Raw genomic sequence first — 10,553 nt, 5'->3', positions numbered from 1 at the left:
CATAGTAATTTACAAGCATCGCTATGGTCCGATACATTCTTTCACTAGCGCCATTACTAGCGCGGCGAAGACTTTTGGTGCACACCTCCGTAGAGGAATTAACTATTGGTTGGGAATAATAAAGAGAGTCAGCCGTTGCTTGGGATGAGGTTGGGAGGCTTGGCATTTCTAAGCAACGCCGAAAGTTTTTCCGTTCCATTTTCCAACCAACGCTGGCAGAATCCCAAACAACGCTCAGCATGGTACTCACGATCGTCTCGGTACCCTGAGTTGTTGTTCTGCTCACGTGCCCTCTGCCTTTTTGCCCTTCTCAATACCTGTCTACACCGAACCGTGGCGTTGTTCTCCGGGCGTGGAAGAATGATGGAATCCCCAGTGGGCCGTCAATGGAGGGTATACCACATGTCCTGACCGCGTAGTGCTGGTGTGGACAGCCGGATAGTGACGCGAGGGCGCGGGTTTGGATCGTAGGTACTGACGGTTATATGAAGATTATTACTCATCCTGGATTATCAGCAATAAAACCAAGAATTTAAAGAGGTCTGATGCACGTACGCCACATAGGCCTGATCAAGGTCAATCTCTTGCCCATTGGGATCAGTAAATCGTGCGCTGCTGTCCAATCACGCTTGCAATTGATTGCTATGATTTAAAGCAAAATGCCGATGATAGCCTTCAGGATAGATAATCTGAACAGACATGGTTTAGGGGCAGTTCAGAAGAAAGAAGACTGCAACTTAGATAGACAAGATATTCCAGAAGGACTCGATGACAGTTGGATACTTGGAAAAGGAACTGGAGTGTTTGGATTCTAGAACTCACGAAGCAGAGAAAGCTAGATTTATACACCCTGCCGTGGCATCACGATGCCAGTACTTTCTGACTAGGAGCTTGAGCAGACAGTCAGGGCGTTAGGATACCCCCGGTAAGCCGCCCATGGATGTGTTCTATTGGCCCATGAGAGGCCAATATTGCCCTAAAGACTTTGGCTGAGGATTGGCACAAAAATGCTCAACCGGGTCAGACTAAAATGTTCAGTACCTAGCCGCGATGCCCAAGCCGCTGAGAATTGCGGTCTGTCCCTGAACGAGCATGCTAGAGGCTGGGCTGGATGGGACGTTTGCGTTCTGCATGAGATAGGGCTCTGACCGAAGCCTCTCAGCCTATCTTTGCCCCTGAGCCCTTGCTCGGACAACATGATGCGGGCGCTCGAGAGTGTCTGAATACGTATGTCCGTCAAGAGCCAGTGGTACTGGCGTCGACCTAGTGATTGTCAGAGACCAGGGTATTGCTGGAAGGAGACCCGTGCCTTATACCTGCATTGTAAGAATGGTCCGATGATGGCCACCGGCGCCTGTGGTCTCTGACCCTTCTTGGTGGGCGCGTCTTTGAACCTGAACAAAGACTCGACTGCAACTTGACTGCTAGATCCTCTCTCACTGCTGGCTCAGTTGTTTTCACTCTACTACACCTCCCCCTCACATATTCATCATGCAGGACCTTTCAATTTATCGCCAGAATACTCTACTTTACAGTCAGGAGGCGTTGTCGAGGTATCAGCCCGGCGGCTACCATCCAGTTAGCCTGGGCGACACATTCCAAGATGGTCGCTACCGAGTACACCACAAGCTTGGCTGGGGAGGTTTCTCTACCGTGTGGCTGGTCCACGACAAAGAGTACGTTCCTAAAAGTATTTCATTCGGCTCTGAACGATCTCACTAAAACTCAATAGAGCAAATCAATGGGTCCCCCTCAAAGTCATGACTGCAGATAGCCTTGACCATCCTCGAGAACTCGAGAACCTTCATTTGCTGGCAAATTATGCCAAAGGTAACTTGGCCACAAACCATATCGTTCAGCTGCTAGACGAGTTTACCCATGAGGGCCCTAATGGTGTCCACCGCTGTCTGGTGTTTGAGCTGCTGGGCCCTTCGCTCGATAAAGTAATCGCGGGATATCACGACAGTCAATATACTTTTGAACCAGAAACAGTTCTTCGAATCTCAAAGCAATTTCTTGAAGGCCTCAAGTTTATTCACGATGCAGGGCTGGGCCGCGGGGGCAAGACCTTATTTGTCCAGTTCACTTGCATATTGTTGTTCTAAAAATGCCTAGATCTGAGCGGCGGAAATGTTGCATTTAGGTGTAGCGGCTTGACGAATGCCGACGAAGACGAGGTTATGGAAATTCTTGGGCGACCGGAAGTCGAGGACCTGATTCGCCTCGATGGCGAGCCGCTTGCCCCGGGTCTACCAAGCCAGATTGTCAAAGCAACGAGGTGGGAAGAGTGGTTTGAGGAAGATCTGGAGGACATTCGGATCCTTGACTTCGGCGAGGCCTTTCTTCAAAGCGACCAACCAATCACCAAGCTGGCGCAGCCAGCGCAACTACGGATCCCCGAGACGTTTTTCGTGGAGAGATTTGATCATCGTGTTGATTTGTATCGTGCGGGTTATGTGGTAGGTTACTCAATCTGTCATTGCGTATCCTGAAGGAAGACTTCCACTGACTTTCGAGCAGTTATACGCCCTGGTACGCGGCCCATATCCGTTCCAATACCTGGGCGATGATGATGATCTCGTAGCCCAAATGATCGGTTTCGGGGAAAACCTGCCAGAGCAGTGGCAGCCCAAATAGGAGCAGATAAAGCTGGTATCGAATCATCCATTGTTAGTCGACGAGATCAAAGAAGGTAAGCCACCAGAACTACAGAGGCGAATCGAGGAGAGGGTAGGCGATGCGTCGCTCGCTTGCCTTATTCCGATTATGACGGGCTTGATGAAGTTTTTGCTTGCTGAGCGGATGGCGGCATCAGAGGCATTGGATTTGTTGGCGGATATTCAGGAGAGCGAGGAGGTAGAACTGGAGACCGATGACATTGACGTGTGAATTTCTCTTGACTATTATTTTGTTCTTTAGTATGAACACATGATCTGAAGAGAACTCGTTGCCTGTCAAAGCGTAGATCATGATGTCTTCTGATGTTATGCGATCTGCAGCTGCGACTGTGGTCAGGTCCGGTCCCAATTTAATTCTGAACCAACCACTCAGACTGCGCAGAGTAAGAATGCTACCCCGGACTCTGGGGCAGTGCAGCTTGGAAGTCCTCGGTAGTGGCGGATGAGGGGAACGGCAGTAATCATGCGATCATCGGAGGAATCCATGGCCTGATCTCTCCCTCCCTTTTAACCTGCGTTTCCCTTTGCTTTTGCAATTACATTCATTATTTGAGAACAAGCTTAATCGAACCAAAGATAATTGAATCGAAGATCAAAAGCAATTTACCAAGCCAACATACAATGCACCCCGAACTGTCTGCACACCCTACTCCGCAGCGCGCTCCACTGAAGCGCGCTGCTCCTGTCGCCGCTGTCCGCTTCAGACGCTGGTATGTCTACCATCCGCCTCTTGGAATTCATCGCTCTTAAATATCGCTCATCTCGCTAATATTCTTATTTTCAGGTCACTCCCACTTCTCGCGACCATCGCCATCGGCTACGGCTTCAGTCAATACAACGCTATGAAGACGGATTCGCCGTACTCGGACGAAGCGGCCGAAAAGGAGCGATTGCGGAAGAATGCGCAGCTCATGGAGGCATACGGCTACAAAGACAACGTGGATGATATTCAGAAGGCGATGGAGGCGTATGAGGTTCAGTGATTGCGAGATCGCATCGATTTTGTCTCAATAATATTGTCATGGGTGGCGTTTACTGGCGTTGGACATGTCGGATTATTTCGTTTCGTCTGCCTGGAAGCTGGTTCTTGCATGGTCGGATATCGTTTTATTTTACGCATTATGGTCTGGACTGGTCTCAAATATTCGGTTTGCACGGTCGGTGTTCCATATTTGTTTACTATTACTATTCAATATACAATGATCTGCTCTGTGGAGTTCTGCAGATGTCCCACTACCTACCAAATCCCTCATAGATACAAACAAGGCTATCTACAAGGCCCGGCCCATTTTATTCCTTCGTCTTATTTTCGAGTTTCTCTATCATCCAATCATCGGCTCGATTTATGATGATCTGTTGAACCCAGTACCTCGCATCCCCACCAACATTGCTTTTTCAGATAACACCCCAGTTGTATAGATCCGGAATGTCCAAGCGGATCTCCCCAACACCCAACGCTATTCGTAGCCCTGTCTATCCCCGGTGACGCGGACTCCCGACTGGACCTGCCTGATCTGCTTACCGTGATAGTTTCATTGGCAGCCGCGGTCGCGGTCCCTTACTTGCTTTTTATCATCCGCATGCCGCCAAGAACTGGCTGATCACACGCTCTTCTTATCTCAAGAAAGGGCCCTGGGTCATGGGTATATCTAGGTACTCGGTTCTTTGACCCGCCTTGTTTCTCTTTTCCCTCTAGCGCCCTCCATGCATCTCGGATTCGCAGCTTTATTCACTTCGTTCGCCCTCTTTTCGACTCCTGCCCAGCTTGTTGCCGGCTATGTCGCACAGTCGCCGTTGCGTAGGTCGCAATGCGAGCAGACCACCGTAGCTGTTCTGTAGGTTGCTGTCTAAGTATACTGTGGACCGGGCTGACATATACAGTGGAGGAGGAATGGCCGGCGTCACTGCTGCGGTTTGTTGTTTCCACAAGTGTAGACGATCGCGACTAACCTTACCCACAGCAAGCGTTATCCGAGAACTCTATGGATGATTTTGTCATTCTTGAATATAGAGATACCCTAGGAGGCCGAGTCTGGCATGGCGACTTTGGCCAGGATCCAAACGGGGATCCGTATATTATTGAATATGGCGCCAACTGGGTGAGCCTTGAATTCGAATAATCAGGAGAACCTCTTTAACAAGCCCAGGTACAAGGATTGGGATCATCGAATTTCGAGAATCCAGTTTGGAGCCTAGCAAAGAAATACAACCTGGAAAATACCTGGTCAAACTACGACTCAATCCTCACGTACAACGAAACCGGATACACCGACTACACCGACGTCTTGGACGCCTACGACGCGGCGAGCGAAAAAGCATCCGTCCATGCAGGCCGAATCCTCAACTACAATCTCCAAGACATGACCGCGCGATCAGGCCTAGCCCTATCCGGCTGGAAGCCGCGCAGAGATGACATGAAAGCGCAGGCAGTGGAATGGTGGAACTGGGGTATGATATAGAACGCGGCACAGGCCCGTTCGTAGAACTTATAGATAACATAGCCAACAGCACAGCTAACACAACCCCACAGACTGGGAGGGCGCCTACTCTCCGGAAACGAGCTCGTTTGTCTTTGGTGTCGCAGGGGAAAACCTGACTTTCAACCAGTTCGGCGACCAGAATAACCTCGTCATCGATCGGCGCGGATACAGCGCTATTATCCAAGGCGAGGCAGATACCTTCCTTCGCCCCGACGACCCGCGACTCCGTCTCAACATGCAAGTCACTGGAATAGAGCACAGTCCTGATGGAGTCACCGTCCATAACGCAGACGGAACATGCCTCAGCGCCGCCTACGCAATCTGCACATTCTCCGTCGGAGTCCTCCAAAACGACGCGGTAGAATTCACACCGGCCTTACCAGACTGGAAACAAACAGCAATCTACAAATTCAACATGGGCACATACACCAAGATCTTCATGCAATTTTCCGAAACATTCTGGCCCAACAACACGCAGTTCTTCCTCTACGCAGACCCCACAACAAGAGGTTACTACCCCGTCTTCCAATCCCTATCAACAGAAGACTTCTTCCCCGACTCAAACATCATTTTCGTCACGGTCGTCGAAAGCCAGGCATACCGCGTAGAACGCCAAACAGATACCCAGACCCAGGAAGAAGTCATGGCCATCCTCCGCAAGATGTTCCCCGATATTCAAATCCCGGAACCCACTGCGTTTACGTACCCGCGCTGGTCGGCAGAGCCCTGGGCGTATGGGTCCTACTCGAATTGGCCTGCCGGTACAACGCTCGAAATGCACCAGAACCTTCGCGCGAATGTTGATCGGTTATGGTTCGCTGGTGAAGCGACGAGTGCGCAATATTTTGGGTTTCTGCATGGTGCGTGGTTTGAGGGGCGCGAGGCGGGGGAGCATGTTGCCTCTTTGTTGAGCGGGGAATGTACTGGTGATGAAAACGAAGATGATTATCAGACTAATGATAGACGAACTGGTCTCAGGAAGAGGAATGGCGAATCCTCAACTGGAGGCAAGGCATGCAGCGGAGAACCGCATTATGGTGTTTTGCGTGGCACGAGCCCGATAAGTGCTTATACGGCGTTGAATGGGTGGGGTGTTAATAGTACGAGTATTCAGGCGTAGATGGGACATGTCTCTTGTTGAGTATTGTGTTTGAAAATTACAGATTTGACTATTGTTGGAGACCGCATATAGCACATATTGGATGTTATTCAACATGGCCTTAGGGAGCCACCATCCATGAACAATTGATACCTAGTTGACCGGCAGGTCCATCATCACACCACAATAGAGCTGAAAATGAGCACCTTCTGCACATAAGGATACTCAGTACGGTATCAATCGAATATAGAAACCACTCCTTTGTTCCACCCATACATCCAGAGCACTCTGTATAGTCTCCCCCGTGCATCTCAACGAAAAAAACACGATAATTACGTAATATACCAATACCTTCGGGGTAGGGCTGATACTTTTGGTTCGTAAAGTAGAATAGTGAGGTGGATAGATCGCTGACACCGGCCCGGTTGAATCCATTGAAATCTGAACATCTCCGCGGGTTCATCCAAAGTATGTTGGAATCCCGAGTTTATTGCGACGTCGACAATGACTCAACTCTTGCAACTTTGCACAGAGAAATCTTCCACTTTACAAACACTCAACCCGACAACACGAGCGAAAAACAGTACTCCAAGAGAGCAGGTAACATCGACACAATGGCAGCACCAGCAACAGCACCAGCCCCCTCAATCCTCGCCACAATCGGCAACACTCCAGTCCTGCACTTCCGCAACATCACACCACCAGACCACGCGAATGTCTACCTGAAGCTCGAATCCCTCAACCCAACAGGTTCATACAAAGACCGCATGGCGCTGTCCATGATCACCCAGGCCGAAAAGCGCGGCGACCTCAAGCCCGGCATGACAGTCGTTGAAGCAACAGGCGGAAGCACCGGTTCAAGCCTGGCCTTCATCTGCGCGGTGAAGGGGTACAATTTCCACGTCGTGAGCAGCGACGTCTTTGCGGCTGAGAAGATCAAGACGATGCGTGCTTTTGGGGCAGAAGTTGATCTTATGCATGTTCCTGGGGGGAAGATCACCAAGGAGTTGTTTCCTGAGATGATGGAGAGGGCGACTGTCAAGGTTGAAAGTGACCCGGGTATGCACCTATTACACGAATCAGTTCAAGAACAGTGATGCGCTGCCTGGGTATGAGAGTCTAGGTCGGGAATTGGTCGAGCAGTTCGCTGGGGGCATTGATGCGTTTTGCGGCGCGGCGGGGAGCGCGGGGATGCTGATGGGTGTTGCGACCATTTTGAAGAAACAGAACCAGACGACAAGCAAAGACACGAAGGTTGTCGTGTTGGAGCCTGCTTCTTCGCCTGTGATTACGCAGGGCTGGACGGGTACCCATGGGGTTGAAGGAATCAGTCCGGGATTCAGACCACCGCATCTTGACGATGCTCTTTGTGATGAGGCGAGAGCGATTGATGAGGAGGAGGGGAGAGCTATGTGTCGGAGACTTGCGAGGGAAGAGGGAGTGCTGGTGGGCACATCGGCAGGTTTGAACGTGGGTGCTGCGCTGCAGCTGGCCAAGGAGTTAGGGCCTGGCAAGACGGTGGTCACTGTTGCTTGCGACACGGGACTGAAATATATGAACAGCAGTCTCTTGGCTGACAGCTAAGAAGCAGAAATAGATGAATGGATTGATTGTATAGATTGATTTTAAATTTGGCTGTGCTTTGCTTGCAGAATTGACCAGTCTTTTTGCGTCGGCGTTGGCGTCACCGACCCTGTTTCTCTGCTGACGACCGATGCGCATCTTCCTTGCTAGATTACCACCGAGCCCCCTGCATCGTCCCTTTCTTTCTTTTCTTCTCACTTCTAAATACCATTGTATGGTCCCAAACAGCAGGGCGATGACAGTAGTATTGGATTAATTGAGATCTGGCTATTTTTGCAGCTAAAACACCAACCCTAGCGAAGCTAATCGAGATACATCGACCACAACTCCCTATGCATAAGCGACCATCATTACTACCCTTCATCTATTTACTCCGAGACATTTCACGCCTAAACCAATAAAAGGGACAATCACAAGAAACAAAGGCCGATCCCCCCCCCCCCCCCCCACATCCGCTCAAGGAATGCGGAGACGCTGGGAGCCGAGGATCAAGAACGGGTCACGGCTATGATGTCGCGCTCCTCCCCACCGACAATTCTGCATTTATAATTCTGGGTCTTCCTTTTTTCTTTCTGTGATTAAGGGTCCTACTATACCTTGGGACGGTCACTATGGCTCTCGGTACTTCCCCTTTACCCATGCTAACCACCATGCTAAACCTCGACCAAGCTGACGCTTCTACTATACAGCAACAGCCGCCAGCCTAACCCTAGCCACCTACCTCAACGGCAAATACCACATCACGAAGGACCTCGCAACACTAGGCATAACATCCTGGGCTTTCCGCAAACATGACCGCGCCGCAGCAGCAGGAAGACTAAACGCCTGGCTCGTCTTCGCAGAAACCGCTTCCAAAAACCCGGACATGCTAGCGATCTGGTCGCGAGAAGGCACATATACCTACCGCGAGACGTTAGAACTATCCAATAAATATGGCCACTACTTCCTCTCGCGCGGGGTGAGAAAGGGCGAGATCGTCGCGCTGTACCTGCAAAATCGGCCTGAGTTCATCTTTGCTTGGCTGGGATTGTGGAGTATTGGGTGTGCGCCTGCGACGGTGAACTATGCGTTGACTGGGGATGCGCTGATGCATTGCTTGAGGATTGCGGGGGCCAAGCTTGTCCTGCTTGACCCGGATGAGGAGTGCGTGGCGAGGATGGAGGGGGTTAGGGGTGTTGTTGAGGGGGGACTGAGTATGGAGATTGCGATCTTGGATGAGACGTTCAGGGACGGACTGTTCAGGGGGTTTCCGGCAACTGTACCTGAGGATGGGAAGTTGGCGTTGAATACACCTGGTGAATTCCCGTCTATCTTGCTCTATACGTCTGGGACGACGGGGATGCCGAAGGTACCTATCTCTCCCCATACTACTTACCCACATTCATAATCATACTCATACTCATATACTTCCCAGGGCTGCGCATTCACAATGGCCCGCCTCTACCCAGGCCTCACCCTCCGCCGCACCGGCATGGGCGACACGGACGGTCCCAACGGTGACAGATGGTACTCCTGCATGCCCCTCTACCACGGCACCTCCGCAATGACGTTGATAATCTGCCTCGTAACGGGCCTTTCCATCGCCATAGGCCGCAAATTCAGCGTGCGCCAATTCTGGGCCGACATCCGCGACTCAGATTCCACAGCCTTCGTCTACGTCGGCGAAGCAGCGCGGTATCTGCTCGCTGCGCCGCCCTCAGAACTAGACAGGGCTCACCGCGTGCGCCTTATGTACGGGAATGGACTTCGCCCAGACGTCTGGACGCGCTTCCGTGAACGATTCGGTGTCGCTGAGGTGGGAGAGTTCTTCAATAGCACCGAGGGCGTATTCATGCTTTTCAACTATAACAAGGGTCCCTTTACAGCTGGGGCGGTGGGACACCACGGTGCTATCCTTCGAAGGATAATGAACAATACATATGTCCCTGTCGTGATTGACCCTGATACAGGAGACGTACTCCGCGATAAAGAGACGGGCTTTGTCGTGCGCGCGCGGTACGAAGTCGGCGGCGAGATGCTGGTGAATATTCCCAATAAGGAGGTGTTCCAGGGATACTGGGATAATGAGGCCGCGACGGAGAAGAAGTATTTGAGGGATGCGTTTAGGAAGGGGGATCTGTATTATCGCTCTGGCGATGCGTTGAGAAGGGATTCTGATGGCAGGTGGTACTTTATGGATCGGTTGGGAGATACGTTTCGCTGGAAGAGTGAGAATGTGTATGTGCTTGACCCCTTCTTTTTATCATACCTCATTCGAGTTAGTACGCAGAAGGTGAATAATAACGAAGGAAACAGCGCAACAGCCGAAGTCGCCGAAATCCTCGGCTCGCATCCCTCCGTAATAGAGGCAAACGTCTACGGCGTCAAGGTCCCGAACCATGAAGGCCGAGCTGGCTGCGCAGCACTGCAACTCTCGCCCTCCTCTTCAACACTCGACACAGCAGGCCTCGCCCGTTTCGCGCGCGCCAGGTTACCTAAATATGCGGTCCCAGTCTTTTTACGGATCGTGACGAATTCAACGCACACGGATAATCATAAGCAGGGGAAGGTTGGACTGCGCGAAGAAGGTGTTGATCTGAAACTTACTGGGACCAAGGTTAAAGGGGGTGAGGGGGATAGGTTTCTTTGGCTTGAGCCTGGGAGCGGGGAGTATAAAGAATTTAGGGAGGCGGAGTGGAAGGGGATTGTTGAGGGGAGGGTTAGGTTGTGATG

At 51.2% G+C, this 10,553-nt stretch overlaps 5 protein-coding genes across 5 annotated transcripts; all 5 read left to right on the top strand.

Annotated features, from left to right (window-relative positions):
- Positions 1-1,491: 1,491 nt before the first annotated feature.
- On the top strand, positions 1,492-2,889 carry BDV14DRAFT_188455 (kinase-like protein; the record flags this gene model as incomplete). Its single annotated transcript, XM_073771069.1, has 5 exons — positions 1,492-1,676; positions 1,733-2,061; positions 2,116-2,459; positions 2,521-2,580; positions 2,638-2,889. 5 exons carry the CDS (start codon positions 1,492-1,494, stop codon positions 2,887-2,889), a joined length of 1,170 nt encoding a protein of 389 aa, XP_073630393.1.
- A 410-nt stretch (positions 2,890-3,299) lies between these two features.
- On the top strand, positions 3,300-3,661 carry BDV14DRAFT_198158 (uncharacterized protein; the record flags this gene model as incomplete). The annotated part of the gene is made up of 2 exons (XM_073772846.1): positions 3,300-3,388; positions 3,463-3,661. The coding sequence occupies 2 exons, from the start codon at positions 3,300-3,302 to the stop codon at positions 3,659-3,661; spliced, it is 288 nt and encodes a 95-aa protein (XP_073630392.1).
- A 361-nt stretch (positions 3,662-4,022) lies between these two features.
- On the top strand, positions 4,023-6,437 carry BDV14DRAFT_31630 (putative flavin containing polyamine oxidase). The gene is made up of 5 exons (XM_073776523.1): positions 4,023-4,513; positions 4,560-4,590; positions 4,640-4,777; positions 4,826-5,126; positions 5,209-6,437. The coding sequence occupies exons 1-5, from the start codon at positions 4,383-4,385 to the stop codon at positions 6,276-6,278; spliced, it is 1,671 nt and encodes a 556-aa protein (XP_073630391.1). The 5' UTR covers positions 4,023-4,382; the 3' UTR covers positions 6,279-6,437.
- Positions 6,438-6,871: 434 nt separating this feature from the next.
- On the top strand, positions 6,872-7,841 carry BDV14DRAFT_198156 (PLP-dependent cysteine synthase family protein; the record flags this gene model as incomplete). Its single annotated transcript, XM_073772845.1, has 2 exons — positions 6,872-7,316; positions 7,381-7,841. 2 exons carry the CDS (start codon positions 6,872-6,874, stop codon positions 7,839-7,841), a joined length of 906 nt encoding a protein of 301 aa, XP_073630390.1.
- Positions 7,842-8,452: 611 nt separating this feature from the next.
- BDV14DRAFT_198155 (putative very-long-chain acyl-CoA synthetase family protein (CefD1)) lies at positions 8,453-10,551 on the top strand (the record flags this gene model as incomplete). Its single annotated transcript, XM_073772844.1, has 3 exons — positions 8,453-8,462; positions 8,531-9,189; positions 9,256-10,551. 3 exons carry the CDS (start codon positions 8,453-8,455, stop codon positions 10,549-10,551), a joined length of 1,965 nt encoding a protein of 654 aa, XP_073630389.1.
- Positions 10,552-10,553: the final 2 nt, after the last annotated feature.

This window comes from Aspergillus stella-maris (genome assembly GCF_047715825.1).
Source record: "Aspergillus stella-maris strain CBS 113639 unplaced genomic scaffold BDV14scaffold_14, whole genome shotgun sequence".
Classification (NCBI taxonomy): Eukaryota; Fungi; Ascomycota; class Eurotiomycetes; order Eurotiales; family Aspergillaceae; genus Aspergillus; species Aspergillus stella-maris.
Note: the sequence above shows the minus strand (reverse complement) of the source record. Positions and strands in the feature narration are given on the sequence as shown.

Excerpts from the sequence above, each read along its gene's own strand:
- BDV14DRAFT_31630 (XM_073776523.1), top strand. The coding sequence starts at position 4,383 with ATGCATCTCGGATTCGCAGCTTTATTCACTTCGTTCGCCCTCTTTTCG. Across the intron at positions 4,591-4,639 it reads TGGCCGGCGTCACTGCTGCG|CAAGCGTTATCCGAGAACTC; the intron begins GTTTGTTGTTTC and ends CCTTACCCACAG. Across the intron at positions 4,778-4,825 it reads TTGAATATGGCGCCAACTGG|GTACAAGGATTGGGATCATC; the intron begins GTGAGCCTTGAA and ends TAACAAGCCCAG.